The 25,027-nt window shown below is 50.1% G+C and overlaps 1 protein-coding gene across 2 annotated transcripts in view; it reads right to left on the bottom strand.

The window, feature by feature from the left end:
* TSC22D3 (TSC22 domain family member 3) overlaps positions 1 to 23,794 on the bottom strand; it is a 58,239-nt gene extending 34,445 nt beyond the window's left edge. Inside the window, exons 1-2 of one of the 2 annotated variants that reach the window (XM_060137568.1) lie at positions 23,639 to 23,794; positions 22,570 to 22,995 (exon numbers count right to left, since the gene is read on the bottom strand). In XM_060137568.1, the coding sequence (XP_059993551.1) occupies positions 22,570 to 22,995; positions 23,639 to 23,733 (521 nt within the window). In that variant the 5' untranslated portion in view covers positions 23,734 to 23,794. Of the gene's footprint in view, positions 1 to 22,569; positions 22,996 to 23,380; positions 23,537 to 23,638 lie in introns of those variants that run through there. The other variant, XM_060137567.1, reaches the window with a different exon arrangement.
* Positions 23,795 to 25,027: the final 1,233 nt, after the last annotated feature.

Genomic DNA, 25,027 nt, shown 5'->3' with positions numbered 1-25,027 from the left:
GGGGTACAGGACATAGAGAAGGGGAGTGAGAGAATGCTATAGAAAGGCAGACAGAGTTGGGGGCAACACCTTTTGTTTACTCAGCAGCTTTGTCTAAGGTCCCAGGCCGGCATTCTCGGGTTACCCTAGAATGGGGCTGCAGTTTTGTGAATCAGTGCTGGAAGGCCTACGGAAAAACATGGGTCTAGAAATGGTAAAACAAAGGATGGGACCAAATGAACGTGAGCAGGGCTCCTGCTTTCTTATTTTGCTTTGAGGGGCAGGGGGTGTTGGGCCTGGTCAGGATTGGAGTCCAGAAGCCTGAGACATAGAACAAGGAGAGACAGCTGGGGAGTTGGGGGGTGGGGAAAGAGTAGGCTCCGTCCTGGAGCGCTTGCTCCATTTTCCCACCCTCCCCACCCAAACAGGCTCAGCGACAGGGCACGCTGACTGACTAGGCAGAAACCGATCAGATACTGCAGGTACAGGCTGAGGGTTCCAGGCCAGATAGGGGTATGTGTGTCCAAGACTTTCACACAGCCAAGACATGTGTTGTTGCTGACTCCCTAAGGCAGATGGAACAGTGTCAGGGATTTTGTTTGAGTCGCTGTAACTGGGAGGATATAATAATAATAAAAAAAAATCACCTTAGACTAAATGATGCTGGCATCCGAGAAACATCCGGCGCTGGTATTTCTATATTATTCAGGCCGTTTGCAAAAGCCCAGCATCTTTCTCTCTGTGGAGATTCTTATTCCACATGTGTCTTCCCCTGATTCCTTTTGCACATGTGGTGGCCTAGAGCTCCTTCTCAAATTACCCTGAGGTAGCTGCTACAGAGACACGTTTGCTGTGCCAGGGCTGAGCAGGAAATGGGTAACCCAGAGCAGAGGATCAGCGGCAAAAGCCATTTGTGCTCGAAGGAAACGAGAGCATTTGGAATTCCGGTGTGCTTGGGCGGAGGGGAAGAGGTCGTTACACGGGCCCAGACAGCCTTTGTCCCTGCTCTTCTGGAAAGGAGCAGTGGGACCATCTCGAAAAATGTGTTGGATGAGAGAATCACTTGGCTAGAGGTTACTTCCCCTGCATAAGCCTGTGTGAGCACAGACACCAGGAAGGAGGTAGAGAGGGGGGCTCCTGAGGGGCCTGGGGAGGAACAGAACTCAAGGAGGAAAGAAGAGCAAATGAGCCAAAAATAGCTTAGCAACAGACCCCTTGGAAGGACTGTAACCCTTGCTCTGTAAGTGGTTAGAGCTCCTCCCTTCAAACGAGAATGGTTTTGCTATTACAAGTAATTGCCTCACTCTTGCTTTCTCAGATATTTAAAGTCAACTGAGTTAGGTACACACACACACACACACACACACACAGACACACACACACACACACACACACGAGCGAGGATTTCCAGTTTCTTCCCAGCATCATCCAAAGTGCCTGCCTGGCTGGTGGGGGGAGGGCAGAGGCCAAGGCCGAATTTAGGCTCAGCTGGAGCCTTACCCCTGTGTATGGGCTTCTATGGGGATGGGGGCAGGGCACAGCCAGGACTCTCCCAGTTGCCTCTGCTAAAGTCAACTGCATCCCCTGGGATGACTTTGCACATACATGGAGAGGGTAGCTGCCTGCTTGGTATGATTTAAGGGGCTAAAGGTCAGAGGAACCTTGCCCAAAAAGGTCAGCTCTGCTAGCCCCCAGCTGAGCCTGCAGTTCTCACTTCACTTCCATCAAAGGTCTAGGTCTAAACAGAATTGTGACTTGGGCAGGGGAGGCACATTCAGTTACTACCAGCTGTTTACACCTTAGCTGGATTCACTGTACCATATTAGCAGTAGCAGCAAGTAAGCCTCCCTCAGGGGCATGGTTAAGAGGCAGGGTGATCAGGAAAGTTCTGGAACACGAGCTATCTATCACCCTGTAGCTGAGAGCCCTAAGCAGCTGGGGGTAGTTTGAGGGAACCTGTGCTAGAAAGGAGAATGGGGGAGAAAAGAGAAGGTCAAAACCAATTTCTACCCAGTTTGCCATTTTCTGTAGAATGTGCCTGCTTCCTCTATCCAGGCTGACAATGTTTCAGATTTGGCAATTAGGTTTACAACAAGAGAGATAAAATCACCTCTCCAGACAGAGGCATTTCCCCAGAATTCAGACTCATCGCCTCCCACATAACGTAGGGACCATGTGCTGGTGAGGAGGGATGAGATCTGGAGCCAGGAGTGTCATTCACCACCCTCCCTACTGGGCTTCAAGGCCTGGCATGGCCCACCCCTTGCTTCCTGAGAAGAGGAGCATGACAACAGTCACTAGTTTTTTTTCTTTCTTTCTTTCTTTTTGCTTTTAGTTCTTTATTTTTTTAATTTTTATTGGAGTATAGTTGCTTTACAATGTTGTGTTAGTTTCTACTGTACAGCAAAGTGAATCAGCTATACGTATACATATATCCCCTCTTTTTTGGATTTCCTTCCCATTTAGGTCACCACAGAGCATTGAGTAGAGTTCCCTGTGTATGTTCTCATTAATTATCTATCTTATACATAGTATGAATAGTGTATATATGTCAATCCCAATCTCCCAATTCGTCCCACCCACTCCCCTTCCCCCTTGGTATCCATACATTTGTTCTCTCTACATCTGTGTCTCTATTTCTGCTTTGTAAATAAGATCATCTATACCAACTTTTTCAGATTCCACATATATGCATTAATATATGATATTTGAGTCACTAGTTCTTTGTCATGGCGGGGAATCTGCTCCCTTGGCCAAGCCCCTGCCCTGGAGACAAAGAATAGGAAAGGAACACACAAAGAGCTGCACCTGGAGGCCAGGAGTCTGTTTCCGTTGGTGCTGGGAACAGACCTGAGTGGAGTGGGTGCTCCTAAAGACACTGGGTTGGACTTTGCAGCTGGGGTCCCTTGGCATTGGAGAAGCTAGAAGTCATCTGGACAACTAGAGCCCAAAAGATGGAGCCCTGCTGTCCAGCTTATATTCCCCAGAGACACCACGGAAGCCTAATGACATTGCCAAGGGAGCAATCCTGGCAGCCACGCTTCAGGGGAAGGGATGTGGAGCAAAGATGCAGTCCCAGGCTCAGCAGAGGGCTCATAGCCAAAATGTGCCCGGCAGGCAAAAATACAAACATCAATTCACAAAGACTGCAAAGAATTAAGTCTAGATAGAGCCCCCTGGCCTCTGTGGGCTGCAGGGACCTGAGGAACCCCATCCACCAGGTTGCCACAATGCCCATCATGGCAACATGGCATCCACTGCAAGCTGCTGTGACTGGCTCAAGGGTCTGGGGTCCGTCCCCTTGGCCTCTAACTGCCAGGCAAAAAGCAGCAACAAGCCTCCTTCCTTCACCTACAGCTTGGCCCCTGGCGGGATGCACCTGGCCAGCTCTGCTCTGTTTTCTTAAGTGTGTGCGGAGCCAGAGAGGAGCGAGGGAGGGAGGAAGGGGGTGAGGAGGGAGGATGGACTCGAGGAAGGGAGGAAGGGCCAGGATGCTGGCCTCCTGAGGTAGCCCGGATTCTGCATGAATACATTACTGACTGTGAAAGGTAGCAGTGCTGCCTCTTCCAATTCTAGCACTTCTGGGAGTCATTTCTCAGCTCACACTTCCCTCCTGTGACAGATACATAAATCCTTGGCTGAAGAGGCTGCCATGCCCCTTCCTGTCTCAGACGTGATTTTCCTCAGATGAATTGCACCACCTCCTTCAGACTTGCACAGGTCGGGTGACCAGACTAGGCACAGTGCAACAGCCATCAGGCTATGGAGAAGAGGGAGAAGGGAACGACGATTTCCTGTCAACTCCCTGGCCCTGTGCCTCCCCAAGTCAAACTAGGTACTGGTAGGCAGACCCCTTAGACCTTCCTGGACAAATCCATGGCTTAAACAACTATATGACACATTCCAAAGACACACAGAGAAGATTTCTGAAAGCCAACTCCCAAGTATTTCTGGTGGCTTTTCCACTTTGTGAAATGTCTGTGGCAACACTTGGTCTCAGCTTAGCTTCTCCCTACACCCAGGTTCTCCTCCTAGTTTCTGTATACTCCAGGGATGCAAGCTCACTTTCATATGGGTCCAAATAATTAGGAAGGCAGAACTACTGAAAAAAGAAAACTAGACCCATAGTGCAGTTTGAAAGCTAGCTATACATGATTTTTTTGTGTAACTTTTATTTTCGATTATCTATGCCACAGGTCCAATGTTACCTCAGCCACGTAAAATTCAACTATGATCGTATTTGGAATCTGTGTGTGAGCAGATAATTTATTTTTGCAAGAATCTTCTTTATTTATGCTTGACTTGGATTGGTGTCAAAGTGACCCTGCATGCCTGAACACCCAGAGAGCAGCTCAAGGGTGTGTGTGTGTGTGTGCTGGCAACCTGGGATTCAGTGACCTCTATGGATAATCCCCGATGTGGATAATGAATATAAGAATAATCAAAGTATGACTCTACCCAGATACGAGAATGGGGCTATGTGGGTAGGGCAGCAAAAGACAGAGGTTGCAATGAATTATAAGCACACAATTTAGTATCATTAAGGAAAAAGCATGATCCTGGATGCTCTAAATAAGGAAGAAGCATGTAGGAACTCTGAGGTCATCTTCCTTCTCTATTCTATGGCCACTGGCCATTAATGAAACCCTACACTGTTCCAGTCTCCCGTGGGACAGCCAGCTCCGAGGGTTAGGGCAGGTGATTGGGTCCTCCGAGGTCCAGTTAATTTTGCTCCTTTCCTAACCTGCATTCTTGCAAATGTGTGTCACTGGTCAAAGGAGAGATTTGGGCGATTGGCTAAGGGCAGAGACGTGCCTGCTAACTCTCAGCTGTTACGGAGGACAGAATGAAGTTTCTGGTGGAGAATTTGGAGACTGTCTAAGGAATGGAGAAATACAAACTGATTCTAAGTATTTTTTAATAGATTTTGCTAATTTGGAAAAGAGAGCTGACAAAGGACATAATAACCACCATTTAATCATATTAAGGGGGTATATCTGAAAGCAGGAGGACAGAATTTAGGAGGAACAGTCTCAGAGAGCAGAGGTTGTTAAACACTGGAGTGTATGACCAAAGGACAATGTGGTATTTCCTTTCTTAGAGGTGTTGGAAGATCAGCTGTCTCTCCTTGAGCCTTTGGCTAAAGACAGTTCCAGGGACAATACAGGAAAGACATTCAAGGCTCCTGAGGTACAATCCAGGTGGAAAGCAGGAGACCTGACCCAAAACCTTTATCACCTTTCCACTTCCTTCCAGGGCTCACCTCGCAATCCGCAAGGTGAGCCCTGGGAGGAAGCAGGACTAATAATCATGTTCCCTATCTCAGGGCAATGGAAGGAGGAAGTGGCCCAAGCTTATTTACACAGAGCCCATTACAAATTCTTGGCAGAAGTGGGAACCCTCTTGTACAGTTTGATTTTATACAAATTTCCCACCGAATCTTGCCCGAACCTGTCCGGAAATCAGCACCGGTTCATGCGAAATTGCTACAGTGACATATTTCCTGTCCTTCTACTGTGGCTTTGTGCATTCAGAGAAAGATTGGAACCTCTTTGACTTGCTTCCTGGATATACTCCTTAGGTTGGAGCTGAATATGTCCATGAACAATGCTGAGAAGTAGTCAGTGAAAGCTGGTGAGGACAACTTCTCAGTGCTGTGTCCCCGTGTGTGCCCGAGCATGGTAGAGACCATGCCCTGGAGCCAGGGAAAGGCCTGCTGCTGATCTGGAGTGTTGAGTGTCACGGGGCAGAGCAGGACACCAGAGATGTAAAAATAGCAGGGTGTTCTTACACTTGGAATCGGGCTGTCAGAGGGGGACTTCAAGCTAGGTGTACATGGACAAGACGATGTCAAGTCATACTGCATGGCTCCTATTGACCACTCTGCTAACACAGTGTGGTAGGATGGCCCCAAATCCAATAATTTGCCTACCACTCTCAAGATCTGGGCCATATTTGAGGACCACCAGTATTGTTATTTATTTACTACTTTCTCTAAAATAACTTAAAGCAGATTAACTTTTTAAAAATGCCTCCACCTCAGAAATATTTTTGAAATCATACAGTGTACACACTCCCCCCCATACATGTTAAATAAATAAATAGCTACAAAAATAGAAGAACAAAGTTAGTCCACGTACCACCTAAAATCATCTTGCACACCACCAGCGTATGTTTACCGCACTTGAGGGAACAGTGTCCTCTGTATAGTGCACGCAGATGGTCCCCACCGCCAACAAGCACAGCTTTATTTCCTCCTGCGATGTAAAGCCAGCAGGGCTTTAGAGGGCCGAATGGCCGGGATGCCTCCCTCACGCCTTCCTCTCAGGGCTAGAGCCCTGGCTCTTATTATTTTCCTCCTTTCAGGTGCCAGCCCCAGCCAAGGCTGGAGTTTGCAGCAGAACACAGGGCCCTTATTCTCGGTCAAGTGCTCCTTCCCTCGAGCTATTTCCCCTGCTGAGAATTCCTCACTAGACCTCACTTAACTTGGACAGTGCCCTCTGTGGAGTGGACTTCCTCAGCCTTGGCCCCAGGGGCTGCTTTGGCTGGAGTGCCCTAAGCCCACATCAGTCGCCTGCCTGTCCATCCCAGCGCTCACATGGGCCCCAGCAACCTCCGGCTGGGAAGCTCGGAGCACGTGGTGCCCTTAGCTGGGAACACCGTATTCCCTGGGAAGCCAGCGACCCCCCTCTGAGCCTGCTCTCCGGGTGGTCAGGAGACAAAGGAGGCCCGCAGCAAGAACATGAGCAGTGGGGCTAAAGCATCCTGCAGGCCAGAAAGATTGTGCCAATGTTGGCTAAACACAAGGACTGTCTAACAATCAGGGCTGACCAACAAGGCAACCGGCTTGTGGGTAGATGCCTTCAAGCTGAAGCAGTGTGTCCACCCCCTGGGGATGCTTTACAAGACATTCTTGTTTGGGCTGGAGAGTTAAGGCCCTTCAGTGGCTTATGGCCTTTTTTGATGTTGTTGTTAAACAGATAGTCATTCCCCATCCCCATTTCCCCCAATCTGACCTGGACACTCTCAGGGTCCCTGGATACAAAGTCTTCAGACGAGCAGAACTGCTCTGAGGGAGGCGGGGCTGAGGCAGGGAGTTCCACCCACTCGGCCCAGAGCCCCCTAACTTCCACTACCCACCAGGAAATGCCTTGTAGTTCAGGGCAGCCCAGCTCGAAAATCCTCTGGTGAGGAAAATTAAGCCAGGTGAGGACCCAAACCCCTCCAACTTTAAAAGACACATGCAGATTCTTCTTTGTGACCTTATTTGGAAGTGTAACCTCTATTTGGTGAGGGCAGTGGCACAATCAACCTCCCGTCTTTCTTTCTGTCCCCCTCTAAACTCTCTCCTCTTCTCCTTTCCTCCCTTAAATTCACCTTCTCCCTGGCTTCTCCCCTGCCACCAACTCTCTCCTCCCTTTCTCCCTTCTTCTTTCCTTTCAGCAGTCCCTAAGGCACTAAGGAGGATCATAGCACTCTATATAGTGCAGCACTATTCCCTGTGGGAATTCTAAGATCCCTTGCAACCATGGGAATCTATGACTGATTAACTGAGGGGCAAGAAATGATTGTTGAACAAACTGAGCCAAGAAGAAGGAGGGTTAGCGGCGAGGAAGCAGAGTGTGCGGTGTTGAGGGTGAGGGTGCTAGGGCAGTAGGCAGGTGTCAGGACAGGTGGGGGCGGTTCCTCTTCTACTCACCCTCCCCACCACAGTCTCCCCAGCAGTGGAGAGGCTGGTGGGTACACGGTTGGCAGAGGACACTGGAGATGATCTACCATGTAGGGAACCCCGAGCTCTCAAGCCTCTTGAGAGCTCTCCGGTTAGTGAAATGGCACCTACTGTGGCTCTGGACCCTCACCATATAACCCAGGGAGAGATGACCCACTGTGAAGGAATCTGAAGGCAGTGAAATGTACCAAACACCAACATTCACCAAGCAGATTGGTTTCTGGTAGCTCATCTGGGCATTAGCTGGGGGGAGAGTAGCTATACATAGCAGCCGTCAAATTCTAGTCTTTCTTCTTAGGCAGTCTTTTAGGTCTGGATGTGAACATCCAAGACCTGAAAATCCCCCTAATTCGAATGAGAATTTCCACAAAGACACACATGAAGAACTCAAGAAACGCATTCTGGACTGAGGACCTGAGCTGTGGGGGTGAAGGCGCCACTGGGAGACATTTGGTGGAGGGCTCATTGGCAACTACACACTGACCACACCCCCAAACACCCTCGTTCTTGTTACTAACTCATTCCGAGCCCATCATCCTTGAGTTTCGAAAATGGACCCTAATGTTCTATTCAGCCTAGACCCTCTCTTGGAGTCACGACTCTACACATTTACCATCTTCTCCTTCCCTTTTTTGCTCATATGAACCCCCTCTTTGTCACTCCCACCATTCTAACATTCAGGGGTTCAATGACATATTCAACTGTCCATGCATCCCATCTACACACATCAAGATTTTAGAGATGTAGCCTTCCAGAATATCTGAATTGGAAGAGACCCTAGAGACCACCTTGTCTCCCCCCTCCCCCATTTTTTAAGTAGGGAAAGAAGCCCACAGAAGGGCAGGGAGTTACTTACTCAAGCTCAAGCATCAGATTGGTGGCAAAATCAGGATTCGAACCCAGATCTTCTGGATCCAAATCTGACCCACTTTCCACCACTTCGAGCTGTAGCTCCTCCAGGAACTGTGCCTCCTCCACGAGTTCAGTGTCCTCTACAAGCTGGGGGTCTTCCACGAGCTGGGGCTCCTCCAGCCTTTCCCCCTTCATCTCACTGTTGCCCAGGGAAACCTTGATTGCCTGGCTGGGGTTGGCTCCTGTCTCTCTCTCTCTCTGTGCCTCCCTCTCGCTCTCTAGCTCTCCCTCTGTAGCTGCCTGGCTAGGCGGGAGCAACTGGAAACTCTTTCCCAGGCTCAGAAGAAAAAGTGCTCAGGAGCCTTGGGGCCAGCCTGGGCTGGCTCAGCTGTGGAGGTGGGAGGAAGTTCCCGGCCCCGGCCCCGGGCCCGAGTGCCTTTGGGGGCTCCCAGGCTCTGAGGGAAAGCTGGAGCTCCTGGGGCGAGCACTGCCCTCCAGATCTTCTGCCGAGGCCGGGCCAGCTTCCTAAACTAACTCCCAGACTGAAGGGGAGGGCCGGATCCTCCGGGGGAGCCCAGACGGCGGCTCTGCCAGCCAGCCCCTGTGGTTGGAACTTTCAAAAAGACCAATGTTTCAGTAACTGATTTCTTTTCCAACCCGAACAGCAGGCCTTTCTGTCCCCCTTGCATGACTGTGGCTGTGGCATGCAGCCCCAGCCTGAGCAGAAGCAAGATTCCAGGGCTGGGACTCCGTAACACCCAAACCACTGGTCAATCCCGTTAAATGAAATCAAATTCAAAAACACCGTTCTTGGCATCAGGTAGACCCAAAGCTGGTCTCCTGGCATGGAGGTGTTGTGTACCTACTGGGATGGGATGTCCACAGCCATCTAGAGACAAGAAGTCATGAGGCCATTGGATCAAGAGAATCAGGAGACATGGTTTCTTTTTTCAGCTGGTCACTAATTGGCTGTTTGCTTTGTGGCAGGTACCCACCCATCCCTGGGCCTCGGTTTCCTCATCTGTAAGGGGTGGGCGTCAGACCGAATGGCTGCGGAAGTCCTACCAGTTCTGAGCTTTTGTGTCTCCGGCTAAGATGCATGTGGCAGCCACCAACCCTCGGGAGGGGGAAGCTCAAGGTCTTGAAGAGGCAATCCCCAGCTCCACTGCCCTCTGAAATCCTTCTCTATTTGCCAGCAATGCCAGTAGGGTGCCCTGGTGCTTCTGTAGGTCTTGATCTGTTAAAAATTTCGAAGCTCCCAGCAGCTCGTCCCCCCAACAGGAGGAAGACCAGAAGCCTTCTCAGTAATTTCCACCTGAGTGTGAATGAAGAAGGTTCAGAGAGCAAGCCTTGATAGGGAGAACGCTTGCCAGACTGGGCTGCAGGTGTTAGCTGGCTTTGGGCAGGATGGGGTGTGTGATTGACGGAGCAAGGAGAGGGGTCGGTGAGGGGACTGGTGAGAGAGGGAGATGAGGCAAGTCTGAAGAGGTTTTCTTCTGGCTCCACGTATGACTTGCCTAATGATAACGAAGGCTTCCCTTTACTGAGTGCTTCCTGGGGGCGTCCTCTCACTTAACCTTCCCAACCACACTTTCACCATTTTCTACACGAGGAAACTGAGGTCCAGAGAAGTCACTTGCCAAAGTCACAGAGTCTGTCAATGGTAGTCTTATCAGACTCTTCAGGAGCACACAGTGGCTAATGTCCTTCTCTACTCCTCAGCGGCTCCTCCAGGAACTTTCAAGGGTGAAGAAGCCCAACCCAGCTCCCCACAAGGGCCAGCACCTCCCACCTCCCTGGGACAGGAACCAGGGAAAGCAGAGTGGGGGCCCTTCCTCTCTGCAATCCTTGCTCCCCCAGTCTCTACAGCCCTGGGCACATCCTGCAGCCAATACTAGAATATACCAGCAAAGCCTCCCATGTTTGAATAGGAGACTGAAGATACAGCATTTTGGAGACATGGTCATTTTGGGGGGCCAGTTCCGAGTGTAATTTTCAGCACATTAGTTCTTTTTTCTCTTCAGTGACCTTCATCCTGTTCATCTGGCAGGTGATGAGCTCTTCAAAGCCTTTCTGATCCCGATTTTCAGCTGATAGGCTATTACGGCCCTTAGAGAATCACTCTGCCTAAATCATGGCTGCTTGATCTTGGCAATGAGAAAATTTCCTCGGAGGTTTGCTCCTATCTGAGGGCCCCAGTGAGCCAGAGGAACTTCAAAATCCACATCTTAGGGTATTAGCGGTGACTGGGTTCATTTTAACTTTCCTTGCTACTGATTTGGGGCAAGAATCCCTCACAGAGGGACACAAGCAGTGCCCAAGGTTTTAACAAGGTGACTTTTCTTTTTGCGGATTGTCTAATCCTGGGGGAAGCCCCCTTAGCCTGTGTTCTCACGGCTTCCTGCACCTTTTCTTCATTATGATCAATTGTAATGATATGGTTATTTGTGTAATTATTATTTGATGTCTGTCTCCACTACTAGATTGTAAATTTCCTGCCGCGGGGATCCTTCCTGGCTTGTTGGCTGCCACTTTCTCCCCTGTGTCTGATTTTCATTTGTGTGTGGAAGGAGAAATCCTCCTCTTCCCCATGCACCTGGGGTGGGCAGTCTTATCCCAATGCCCCCCACATTGAGATGCTCCCCCAAATTGTTAGACTATGGAGGATGGGTGTCCCATTGAAGCTAATTTGTCCAGGAGATAAGGCTGAAGGATGCGGAGGGGACCTAACCGCTCCTTAGTCTATTCCCCCACATGATTCCAGTCCTAGGAGAGTATATGCTAGCTTTCATGACTGTTCTCCAATGGAAATTTCATACACATTTCTATTATGAAAGTATCTTCCTAAAAACACCTTCGGGCTTCCCTGGTGGCGCAGTGGTTGAGAGTCCGCCTGCTGATGCAGGGGACGTGGGTTCGTGCCCCGGTCTGGGCGTATCCCACATGCCGTGGAGCGGCTGGGCCCGTGAGCCATGGCCGCTGGGCCTGCGTGTTCGGAGCCTGTGCTCCGCAACGGGAGAGGCCACAACAGTGAGAGGCCCGCATACCGCAAAAACAAACAAACAAACAAAAACAAAACAAACAAAACAAACACTTTCATCTCCCACACAGGCACTTTCCTTTTCCTTATAAGCACCTACTCTGACTCCTTTGCTTTCCCCACCTGTCTATCTATCCCCTTCTGTCCATGGTCCTTATAACCAGCCCTCTCACACTTTTATTCAGTTCTTTATTGCTATTGTTACCACCTTCCCCATATTTGTAATATAACATCCCTTGGTAATTTTGTCTAGCTTCTCTGAATGCTGGTAGGCAGGAAGTTCTTTCTGATATCTAATCGCAATTCTTCATGCTACAGTAGAGGCCTATTTCCTCTTGTTCTGTTCCTAGTGTGGTTTGGAAACAGCTAGTCACCATCTCTGAGTTGTAACTTTTCTTATATTTGAAGATCAACCTCTCTTCTCTCTCTCCACAACCCTCAGGCCCACCCTTAATGTTCCTCTCTGATTAATCATCTTAGTTCCTTTAGCCTGGCCACGCAGCTCCCTGAAGCCCCAGGCTTTAGCCCGTTGGCTAAACAAGCCTCTCTTCCCTTCTGCATTCAGGCTGTTTTTCAGCCTGGACAAATTATCTGACATTTGCAGCCCAGAAAATTTACACCCCAGGCCCCAGAAAGGAGTGCAGCCTGAAGCTCTGTGCCCCACTGCCTCTGTACGATGAGAAGCATTCATAACTCACAAGGAGGCCCACAAAGGGAAAAGAAAACCCAGACGACCCTCCCCATTCTTTTTCTTTACAGTAAATAATTTACAAAAACAAATTTTCCTCCCCATATGCTATACTCACTTTATCACTGGTCCCCAGGGCCAGCCTTTACGCATTTCCATACTGTCATGGACTATTTTTAGCGAAGGATGACGTTAAGTACTAGCTGCCCCGTGGGCTTCAAACTCATCTCTTCCTCTTGTCAGAATGCTGTCAGTCCTCCTCTTGTGGACCTGCTGGCCACTCATGGCCTAGAAATATTTCCAAGAGTGTGAGCAGCTACCTAATGTTATGACTTCAGAGGTTCCTGAGAAAGCCTCTGTCTAAACACGTCTCCTTTGGCTTGGGTCTGATGATTAGAATTTCAGCAATAGAGATTCATTTCTTTAGTGCAATATCACTTCCTCAGGAAGCCTTGTCTGATCCTTTGTTATACTCTCTGAGAGAAGCTTATTCCTTTTCCCCCTTGGCACATATTTGTAATTATACTTTCACTAGCGTGGCTCTTCTGGTTAATGTTCATCTCCCCCAGTCTACGGACTATCCCATGATGGCTGTGACCATGCCTTTTGTGAGTTTCCCACTCTATTCCCAGTGCCTAACGGTGAGCCTGTTACATGGAAGGCACGCAAGAATTTGTTGTTGCTATATTTGTTGTTGACTGAATCTGGTCATGAACTTAAATGTGAATTCTCCAGAGCACTGATAGGAAAGGGTGTGGGCGCGGATGCCCAGGACACTAGCACGGGGACAGGGCTGCAAGAAAGTAAGGTGCTGACCACAAGCAGCATCCTCCTTCCCCAGATGATCTGAGGCTGGTTCCTCTTTGCTACTCCAGCTCCCTCTCCTTTCCCGTCAGCTCGAGGCTTCCCTCCTTCCTCAGCCCAACCCCAGGACCGTCATTTATAGGGAACCTGGGAAAGAAGCGTTTGACCAAAGTAGAAGCGAGGCTAAAATGACACCCTGTGGGGCCTCCAGCGGCAAAAGGTATATATATTATCAGGGCAGCACCTTGGCACGCCCCTGCTTCTGTCACCCCCCCTTAGAAGGGGTCTGGTGGAGACTGTGCCAGAGGTGCACAGATGTGAAGCCATACCCCCAGGCTCCTCTGGTGCCACCCTCAACTGCACTCCCAAGCTCAACGCTGCTGGTTCTGATGAGCTTTCCACAAGCATCCACGAGAGGTGCCTTCCTGCTCCCGGGCCCTGAAGGCCTCCACCTATCCAAGTCTAGCTAGGTCTCTGAGGGGAGGCTACTAGGGGCCAGCTTGCCCCGAGTCAGAGAGGGGCTATGAGAGGAGGGCCAGAGTAGGCCTCTCCTTCCTGAAGCTGGGTGACTCTGGGTTTCAGCCCAGGAAGAATAGAAAGTGTTCCTCACTGTTCCCACCGCAGCCAGCTCGTTCTGACCCATGAGCCCCGCTGGACTGGCAAGGTTCCCTTTCCCGCTCCCAACTAGAGAGCCCTACAGCTCTTCCCACAGGGCCACACCAATCCATTCTTTAAGGCCCTGCTGGAAGCCACAGCCAGAAAGAGACTCTCCTTTCCTAGTCTGCTTTGGCATCGCCTAAGCTCCGGACTTGCGGATCCAGGGAACAGCAAGCTCGAGGCCTTTCCCTCAAGGAGCAGAAGCCCCAGTGTGGCCTGCGGTGGCTCCGGTGGAACTGCTTGGTTCCCCGCCGGCCTTGGGATGCAGCTCTATCACTCTCAGCTCCCCGCAGCCCAGCCCGTGCCTCTGCTGCCTGCCTTCTGTGTCCTCTACAGTGCTTAGCGGGGTAGACATTCAATAAATCCGCAGTAGGCGCTAGATTACTAGCAGGCCCCTGGTCGATAAATGATGGATTGATTAACTGAAGTGCTTGGTCACTCAGTGCAGGGCCTGAGTTCATTCATTTCCCTGTGTACCTGGGGAAGGCGGAGTATATTGCCTTAAAACTGGGCAGAGGTTTTCTTATTTTTTTTTCTTTGTTTCTTTATTTTACTGCAACTGAGATGGTGGTCTTCAGCTTGTCTGAGGATTCATGACTCTGAGATTTGGATACAAATCATAACTGCTGGTAATTCCCAATGCCACCTTTTTGACTTTATCTCCCTGTTTCTTCCTCTTTTTCTCAGACAGGACAGCAGTGTCCCCAGCTACCCTCAACCTGTGAGCCATTTACCCCCTGGTGACACAGTGTGACAGGCTGGGCAAAAACGAGGAAAGAGAAGAAGAGGACTTATTGGTTTAGTCACAAACTTTGAGTCAATGCACTATTAGATCGATAGGGCTATTCTGTAATGTAGATATTCGAGTAAGCTTATTAGAGAAATACGTCATAGAATTCAGCAAGCCCCAGTTCACTGGGGGCTCAGTTGCACCAAACCGGTAATGCAATTTTCTGAACAGGCTAGGAAGAGAGCTAAGTATCACTGTGAATTCAGGCTAGCCTGGGGACTTTTAGACTTTGTGGAGAATGGATTGGTAATTGGCTTAGGCCTTCCTTTAAAAAGTTCCTCCAGCTTCCACTAAACCCTTCTCCCTAAAGTCTCCAGAACAGTACCTGAACCAACGAGCAGATAGATACAAAAGGAAGAAGAACTTCTGACACCTGTTTTGGGGCCCCTCCAGATGCACCAGGCTGACTCTTTAGCACCGTACCATCAGGTGATAGCAGGAGATGCCACCCACCCCCCAAAAAACACCCCAAACCACACTAAGCCCACAGCAGCTCACCTGCCTGGTTACATTTGCTGCTGAGTGTGGGGGCTCAAGAGGGAATCACCTTCACAGCCTGGCACTTGGCTCTGAGCAGATACTGGCCTGACACTAGGGAGAGCAGGCTGTTCCTCTGGAAGTGTAGTGAGCTCTACTTAGACCCCCATCAGGCTTCTGAATGCCTGGCCCCAGGGAAGCCTGCCACTGAGCAAGCAGAAGCTTGATGCCTCAGTAACCTGGCTCTGTTACATAAGGCACTACGCGAGATATGAGTCAGGGACCTCAGGCTGGCCCAGGCCCAGCCTAGTCTGGGAGTGAGGCTAAAAGGGAGGGGTGTGTGTGTGTGTGTGTGTGTGTGTGTGTGTGTGGTGTAAGCCAGGAAGGAGCCGCTGGAACCACTTCCCTTCCTCTCACTTCTCACCCCCTTCTTCCTCAGGGATAGCTGTAGCCAATCACTGGCCTAGAAAGCTCGGAGCGGGAATCCTGGCCAGACCCTAAGCTGCGAGCAGCTGCTCTCCATCTCCCCTGAAGAGAAGACAAGAGGAAGTAGGTTGAATACCCAAGGCTGTTTCGTGAGTAAATTCTTCCTTCGAGGAAGGATGGGGAAGGTCCCTGTGGGGCTTTGTCCACAGGCAGGGGCCTGATTTCAGGCTGGGTCTATTTGAGGAAAGTGGCTCCCAGGGGAGGAAGGCTGATAGCGTGCCTGGGGCATCACTGACCAAGCATGCTTCTTGCTCTTGTTTCCCCCTGGGCTAGTGTCTGCACATTGGGAAGCTTCCTAGTCAGTCTCCATGCTGGCTGGGATCTCACACCTCTTAAACTATTTCCAAAAGGGCAGTAGCTACTTTGGGGCAGGGATTTCCAGCTAGAAGGTACAAGTGAATTAGACTTGTCTGTAGAGAAGATTCCCTCCTGCCTGGATTAGCATTTGAAAAAGTTTGTTTTCTATTCTCCAGGACCCCATCTTATCACCGCTCTGACTCCTTCGCTAAGCTGGATTTCGGTATGGTACATGGTAGCTTCCATAAGCCATTTCCCTGCCCTGACTCCTCATCAAAACTGCTTTGAGGCTGGGATCTATCCTTCAGGCCTTCACAGAGATCCCATTAGCCCACAGGGTCCTGCTCTGCCAAAGCTGCGGCCCCACAGCGAAGCCCTAACCCTTGTCCCATTACTGCAAGCCTTGGGACAGCACATGTCCTGGGCCATTATTGCCTTCTTCATCTAAAAGGGAAATTTCATCTTTTTAGACCCCTGTGGTCAAGGAATGCTCTCCCTTGAGTGCACTGAGCACACAGATGCCCCACCAAATGGGTCCAAGCTTCGGGTCCAGGCAGCACGTTGGCTTCTCCAGGGGTAGAGAGACTATTGCATGACACCAACCAATTTGTTATGTAAACCCAGCCAGCCATGGCAGATTATGGCTTTGTAGTTATCTTGAGGGATGCCTTACATAAGAGGAGAAAGTTCAGGTAGGAGCAGAATCGTGATGAGCAAACACCATGCAATGGCCACCACCAGGTGCAGACATGGCCGACCTTATTCCTCTCAATCAGCCCACAAGGTGTGGGCAATGCTCTGCTGGGCTCCATCACTCAGGGGACCTGGAGACCCTGCAGCCATGGCCAGACACATGCATCTCCATTTTCCCAGACTTCCTGGCCTTCAGGACCTGTTATGGAAAGGATCCAAAGCTCTAGCTGGAATTGAAAGCTTGTTAGCTTATCTGGAAGTGCAAATATAAGCAGGATTGTTAACCTTCTCTTCAGGCTGGGAGGGAAAATAAGGTCATCCTGGAAAGAGTTATTTTCTGAGGTGTGGGCTCACATGGGTCCATTCCTGACAAACCAGAGGTGGAGAAGGTGAAATCTGTGTTCTGTTCTTGCCACCTTTCTTGAAGAGCACGAGCATTCCATCTAGACCTCTCAAGCTCCATGCTGGCCAGAGCTCCACACTGCAGCAGGCCTTTCAAGAACTCCGGCCCCGTCTCTCTGCTTCTTTTCTCCAAACTTGGCTTTCCCATGTTCCATTCCCATAGAACCCTACTCCCAGTGAACTGTCGCCCCAAGGAAAATTCTGATAAACTAATCCACACATAGTAGGTAATGACAAGCAAAGCCGTTACATGTTACTCTTTTAAAAAGGAAACCCTCAGGTAGTAAACCCCCGTAGACCCTGGCCATTCATTAGAGAGACACGCTCAAAACTTTTGCCAGTTCCTAATTCATGAGCATCCTGAAATCACATCATTTCTCTCATATGACTTCTACTATTTCTGTTGTTTGTTAAACTTCTTAGCTTTCTTTTCATTGTGATCACTAGCACTAGCAGTTGACTCAGGGAGGGGGTGTTCTCCCCAAAGAAGTAGACATTCACTCACTTCATGGGCATTACTACACTTGAATGGATTGACTAAGAGTAGAGGACCAAAAAACTGAGTTGAAAAGTAGGTGCTGGGCAACTCCACTCCTAGGTAGAGACCGAAAAGAATTGAAAGAAGGGACTCAAAAATATATGTGTATACCAATGTCCAAAGCAGCGTTCTTCACCAGAACCAACAGGTGGAAAGAACCCAAGTGTCCGCGGACAGATGAATGGATTAAACAAAATGTGGTGTATCCACACAATGGAATATGATTCAGTCATAAAAAGCAGTGAAGTACTGATACATGGATGGACCTTGAAAACATTACGCTAAGTGAACGAAGCCAGACACAAAAGGCCACATATTGTATGATTCCACTTATACGAAATATCTAGAATAGGCAAATTCGTAGAGACAGAAAGTAGAATAGAGGTTACCAGGGACTGGGGGGGAGGGGAGAATAGGGAGTTATTTAATAGGTACAGAGTTTCTGTTTGGGATGATGACAAAGTTCTGGAAATGGATAATGGTGATGACTGCACCACTGTGAATATACCTAATGCTACTGAATTGTACGCTTAAAAATGGTTAAAATGACAAATTTTATGTTATATATATTTTGCTGGTATATATGTACATACTAATATATATATATATATACTTTATATACATATACAAGACACACACATATGTAATATATATAGTAGCTGCTAGTAGAGCAGTAGGGTCGGTCACTACCCAAAGCCTCTTAGCACATGGAATTCACATCTGTGCCTCAGCAAAAAGGCGATTTCTTACATATTGAGGTTCTCATGAGGTATACAAACCATAAATGTTAAGTTTGCAAATGCATTTGTGTTTTTAACAGAGAATGTGCCTTAATCCAAGAGTGCCTATTCTTTGTCAGACCACTAGGCACTCAGGAATTAGTTATTTTGAATTAACTTGGGCTAGGGAAGGACTTTCAAAGTTTGATGCCAAAAGCAAAAATCACGAAGGCAAAGAATGACAGACTTAACCACACGGAAACCCAAAACCTCTCTACAGCAAAGTACGCCATCCTCAAAATCAAATGGCAAATTAGTTGACAAAGGGTTGCAATCTCTAATTCAGGATTTCTTATGGTGTGGTCCAAGTACCACTGCGCTATGGGATAGGAGTTTTAGATGGTACAAGGACAGAAAACTGATCTTAGAATATGAATTTAGGCACTACAGCAGGCAGGCAGGAGAGTTTTGTCCCTCAAATCACACCATGTAAGTGGCTACGTCCTCAGAAATCAGGTCCAGGAATATACATTTATGAAGTCATTAGTCTGAAGATTCAGAGAAGCACACATAATTTTTATGCAATTTTCTGTCAGAAGCCTGATCTCTGAATCTACATCTTTCCCTTTACTGTTATATATACGTCAACAGGGAAGGTTAAATGAATTAGCACACATAAAACAATTAAAAATCTTTGCTATTATTATTTTCTGAGCATCTAAGTGTGGGGACCAGTTGTTGCCAGCTCAGAAGCTTAAAGGTAGACTCCTGGGGCTCTCCGAGCTGGAAGGGAACTCAGATTCAGAGCAGCTCAGATCACATTGGCTGATGTGCTTGGGGGCCAAAGGCAGAATAGAGCTGATTAAGTAGTTTTGGATAAAATCTCAGAAATAAATTTAAGGTTACAACAACAATGACAACAACAGAGTATGGCAAAAGCTCCCATTCCAGCTTGCTACACCTTACTGATGGGAGAATTAAGCCCCCTCAAATTTCAACTTTGCAAGTTTTTTAATAGACTGTATTTCAATTGGAAATTTTAGCTCTTTGCCCGGCATATTACATCTGCCTCTTAAGTTTTCCAGTTTTAGAAGCATTTTCAAACGATACGGTATAGTCCCCTAATAATAAGGTGACCAACCATCCCAGTTTCCCTGGGACTGTCCCAGTTTGACCATTGAAACTCCTGTGTTGGTTGAAAGTCCTGGGATGGTTGGTCCCCTGACCTAATAAGGACATTTTAACCATTTGGTTAGTTTCTGGGATAATATTTACCTCTGCTTAACAATTCTTTCTTCATAGACAATTCTTTAGTGTCTTTCTGACCTTAGGTGGAGTCTTGGCTCTGCTCTTCATTGTAAGGCATCGGGCAAGTTATTCAATTTTCCCGAGCTTCAGTTTCTTTCATTAAAAAATGAAGAACGGTGATAACAGTACCCATTTCATTGGGTTGGTGTAACTATTAAATGACATTATGCAGCTATACGGCTTAGTACATGCTGTAAACACTCAATAGATGTTAGCTATTAATCTATTATAGTTATTAGTTACTTAACACAAGATTGAAGGGATGGTGTGTAAAACACATCATCTCCCCCCCCCACCCCAGTAGTTTAGAGGCACCATTTACATACCAACGAGCTACATGGCCATTACCACTGATTCACATGTATATACACAGCACTGTTCATCAGGACTTCTACCAAGCTATTAGAATTACTGCATGTGGTTCATACCGAAAAAAAAATCACATTTAAACCTTAATAAGAATTTTCCAAGACTAAAGTTGTAAAATCTTTACAGAGGACCACACCAACAATTAAGCAGTCATCTAGCCAAAAAAAACCTTTACTGAGTACTGGGTGTATAACTAAAAGCCAAGGGAAAGCCAAGTAAGTGGAAAACACGCCCTACCCTCAAATTGCTTACACTCTTGTGTTCCAAGGAAACCAAGAGCTAAGCTGGGAGCCAGGGACAGGTCAAAGCAGACAAACCAGAGAGAAATCAAGAACTTGCCCCACCCTTTCTCCCAAGAATATAGGAGCCCTTGCAGCAGGGGAGTGGGCTGCAGGAGGAGGGGCAGGAAGAGTCGCTTCTCCAGAAGAGACAGCCTTGAAGGTAGACGAATTAGAAGAAAAAGACACCCAGGCAGGAATCTGAAATATCAAATCATTAAATGGAACAGAAGGAAGAATGATGGCTGTGGTATGAAGATAGAAAACCAGGGAATAAATGAAGTAAGAAGAGGAAATTTTCACTCGGGAGAAGACTGTCCAGCTCAGATTTTGGAGAAACCCCGTGACCAGTAATAATGGTCTCCTACTTTGCTAATGAGCATGTCATTCTAGGCAAAACCTCAACCAAACTGAGAATCTCCAATCTCGAAGGTCCCAGTTGTCAAGGCAAATGAGAGAATGCTTTGTCCTGCTATTGTCCCGCTAGAACCGTTAAGGCCGTTACCACAGGACCCTGTCACTCCCCAGCCTCATGGAAGCCTGGGGGCTTGAGATGCTCCCTCCACCAATGCTCTCAGCCCCCCACCCAACCTGGTAGCATTTCCAGGCTTTGCCAAGAACCGAACGTCAACAAGCAAGTGTCAGTGGAGTAGGTGACAAGGAGGTCTTGCCACTCAAGAAACCCAGACCACCAGAAAGCCTCCCAAGGTGTGGCACAAGCGAACACTTCGATTTCAGGCTTTCAGTCTCACCCCTCACTCGCTTAGGTCTGACCCTCCCAGGCCTCCAACCTAGGAACCAGAGCCGAGGAAGCGTCCCCTCTTCTGTGTCATCAAGCCACTTCGGAGCCGTTTCTCTCCCAGCTGAAAGAGTGCAAGTTCTACAGGCGCGCTTTCCAGGTGTCTTGCCACCCCTCCCCCGCTGCCTATGAGCCCAGATCCCAGCAGATTGTTAGGAGCCTGTTAGGGCTTTCGCTCAGCAGGGTTGCAGCTGCTGTGGTCTGAATACGCTTGTAGTAATCTTTCACCAGAAATGAAGATTCCCTCGAAACCTTTTCCATACACAGTGTGGTTTCTTGGAGACAATGAGATAAATTGATGCGTAAAGTAAAATAATAGGTGAGAAAGGGCTTCGATGGCATGGAAAATGCCTGAAAATACAACCTGTTATAATAATGCTAATTAAGTCACTTGTCCCCTCCTGGAACTTCTGGGGCTGAGGACGCAAACCTGGGCTGAGCACTAAGTGAGGGTAGTTCTTGCCTAGCTCAATGGCTTTTAAACTTTCTTATTTGTGCCTCACTGAAAAGCCATTCAATTATTCAAGTATTCTGCGGGAGCTCAAAATTTCTTATTACCTTATCTGAGCACATTACCTGCCCACAACCTGGCATCTCAGAACTAGAAGGAACCTTAGAGACCACAGAGGTCAGGCGGCTTGCTCAGGTTCACACAGGGAAGTAGAGCCATAACTTGTACTGCAACCCAGGTCTCCCACAGCGGGGTTTCTCTTTCTCTTACATAACCTGTGATGTTGAGAAAGAAGAAGATCCACCCGCTTGCACGCACGGACGCGCACACGCGTGCGCACACACACACACACACGCACCAGTGCCCTGTTCCTATGGCTCTAAGAACACCAAACACACCACTAGGTTTCCTGAAGTTGCCTCCCCTGCCTCAAAATTGCCTCAGTTGTCCCCCCAAGACCGGCTCTTACCAGAGTGTCTCATACTGGAGGGCTGCAGCCACCTTTGGTCTTCCCATTGTGTTTCTATCCTTCCCTCTCTCTTCCTTGCCCTTCAGCAAGATTTCTAGAAAGCCTGACCCGCACTCCAACACACGCCTGCTATGACATGGATCATCCACCCTCCTGTCCTTAGGATGCTCTTTGGGGCTGCATTTAACCGTCATTGGAAACTGAAGGCTGGGATCCATGGAGGCGGTGCGGGGTCCCGCCTCATCCGGAGTTTCAAGAAATTCTCACAGGTCTCTAATTTTGCCTATCCCCCCGCTCTCCCCGACACCAGCAGCAGCTTAATTTGTCTCAACGTTTTGCTTGCCCTCATCCTCAGTCAGGGCCACTCAGTAATTTTAAAGCCCTTGCCGTTTCCATCTGAGTTTGCATATTTGGAAATGGGCTTTTTAATGAGGGTGGGACTCAGATCCCAAGAGCTACACCCAAACCATCTAGGACTCTGTCCACCTTCTGGGCTCCAGCATCTCCCTAGGAAAGACTCTGCAGGCACCTTTCAAAACAGGGCTCCCACCTGCCAGGCTTCCCCTCAGCCGTACAGGAATCCAGGTAGCCTCAGGGTCCGGTCGTGGCAGCCCGGGAGCCCGACAGCCGCCCCCCCCGTGCCCCTTCTGGCCTTCCCGTTGCCCCTTTCTGTCAGAGGGGCGGGTCCAGCCGAGGCGGCTGCGAGCCGGGCCCGTGTGCCCACCCGCGTGCCCTGCCACCCACCTGTGGAAGAAGAGCAGGATGGAGAGCATGGTCTGGTCGATGTTGCGGTTGCAGATGCCCTCGTTGATCAGGTAGCAGGGGTCCCGCAGCACGGGCTCTAGCGAATCCTGCCGCATTATGCTGTTGAGCTTGTCGGTGTTGAGGTTCTCGAAGATCAGCTTCTCCTGCAGCTGCCGAAAGTTGCTCACGGTGGGGCTGCCCGGGTTGTTGTTGGCCCCGCTGCTGTCGCGCTGGAGCCCGCTGCGGTGGGCCAGGGCCAGGCAGCAGTTGCAGCAGTCGAGGCCGACAGGTGAGCGGCAGTCGGGCTTGGACTGGGCCATATTCTCCGCCTCGGGGGACGCCTGGCCCGCGAGGTCAGGGGCGGCCGGCAGGTGCGCGCCCGCCGGGCCGGCCTGAGGGGACTCCAGGGTGTCTGGGAAAGACAAGCTGTGAGGAGAAGAGTTGGAAATGAGCGCCGAGAGCCGGCCACCCTCGGCTCGGCCCCCTTCTGGCTGTGCCGCTCGGGGTGCGAATAGAAACAGCTGGACAAACAGCTCTGAGCGGATCCTTCGGGCTCACTTCCTCCTCTTCCTCCTCCTCTCCCCCACCCCCTCCTCTCCGGGCCGGGGCCGCCCCCCTGAGGTGCCACACGCGGCCCCAGAGCCGTCCCAAGTTTCCCAAGTGTAAGCGGGGGCCCGGGGCGGACCTGTGGTAGCAGGAAGGGCGGTTGGCGGGGTAGAGGGAGAGCCGGGGCGCGCCCTCGCTCCCTCCCTCACGGGTTCGCTCCCTCCCTCACGGGTTCCCTCCCTCCCTCCCCGGCTCGCGGACTTGCCAGAACTCGGGCTCCCCGGGGCTGCGCCGGCGGAGCGGTAGCGGGAGCCGAGCGCGAGTGAGCGAGTGAGCGAGTGAGCGAGCAAGCGAGCCGCGCGTCCGGTAGTCGGCGCGGGGCCGTGACAACATGCAAATGACCCCTGGGGGGCAGGCGGACCACGAGGGGCCGCGCTTACCCCCGCGTGCTCCTCAGAGCCGGCGCGGTCCTGCCCCGCCCCCAGCCCCGCCCCGACCCCCGCACTCTAACGGCTGCCCGCACCCTCGCCTGAGGCGCCGGGAGCCCGGCCCAGCTCTCCCTCCCTCAACGCGCTCCACGGCGCCCAAGCTCGGGCTCTCTCGCCGCTTCTGGCGCATCTTCGGCCAGAAATCCCCGAGAGCAGCCGCTCGGGGCGGCCTCGCCACCCCGGTCTCGAGCTCGGCGGGCGGGCCAATGTATCTGGTCCCACCGCGGACGGGTGCCCCTACAGGAGAGACGCCGCCTTCGAGAAGCGGGGTGGCGGTGGTGGTGGGGGGGAGGTGCAGAGAGAGCGGTGGCCCCTGAGGAGAGTCTGAGGGCGCCGGGCACGCCTCGGGAGGACCCAAGACGGGCCTGGAACAAAAGTCACAGAAGCACACTCAACTGCTCCTTGGTCTCTGTCCCTTTCTTTTCCCTTCACTCATCTTCCCCTTTCCTCCCACTTGCTCTCTCCTGTCTCCCCTGAGCCCCAGCGGAGGCGGTCTCTGAGCTCGCTCCGGGGAGTGCCAGCCCCTCAGCGGGCTTCCCGCCGCCCCTGTTCCCTCGCTGTCTCAATCCCCCACCCCCCAGCCTGCCTTCTCTTGGCCCTTCTCCCATTCTTTATCTCAGTTTTCCTCTTTATTTACTCCTTTCTGGTCTTTCCTTTCTTTCTCGCCCCCCCCTTTTTTTTTTGAGGTACCCGGACCTTTCACTGCTGTGGCCTCTCCCGTTGCGGAGCACAGGCTCCGGACGCGCAGGCTCAGCGGCCACGGCTCACGGGCCCAGCCGCTCCGCGGTATGTGGGATCTTCCCGGACCGGGGCACGAACCCGTGTCCCCTGTATCGGCAGGCGGACTCTCAACCAACTGCGCCACCAGGGAAGCCCGCCCCCTTTTTTATTCTTTTTCTGGATTCCTTTTCTTTATTTCCTCATTCACCCCTTTCCTCCCCCATTCCTCTTTTTCTTGCCTTGGTTTCTTTCTTCCCCTTCCTTTCCCTCATTTTATTTCCCCCTCGCTTCCCTCACCTCTGCACCTCCTCTTTCTCCCTAGTTTTGTCCCATCCTCCCCTCTTCACTTAGTTTCCCCGATTTTTCCAAATTTCCTCTCCCCTCCCTTTTCCAATCCCCACCTGCCACCTTAGGTGATCTCTGTCCTTACCCTTTCAAGGTGGGCATGTAAATTGATACAGCCACTATGGAAAAAGTGATACATACCAATAAATTGATACATACCACTATGGTATGGAGGTTCCTTAAGAAACTAAAAATAGAACTACCTTATGACCCAGCAATCCCACTACTGGGCATATACCTTGAGAAAACCATAATTCAAAAAGAGTCATGTACCACAATGTTCATTGCAGCTGTATTTACAATAGCCAGGACATGGAAGCAACCTAAATGTCCATCGACAGATGAAGAGATAAACAAGA

Source organism: Lagenorhynchus albirostris, chromosome X, assembly GCF_949774975.1.
Source record: "Lagenorhynchus albirostris chromosome X, mLagAlb1.1, whole genome shotgun sequence".
NCBI lineage: Eukaryota > Metazoa > Chordata > Mammalia > Artiodactyla > Delphinidae > Lagenorhynchus > Lagenorhynchus albirostris.
Note: the sequence above shows the minus strand (reverse complement) of the source record. Positions and strands in the feature narration are given on the sequence as shown.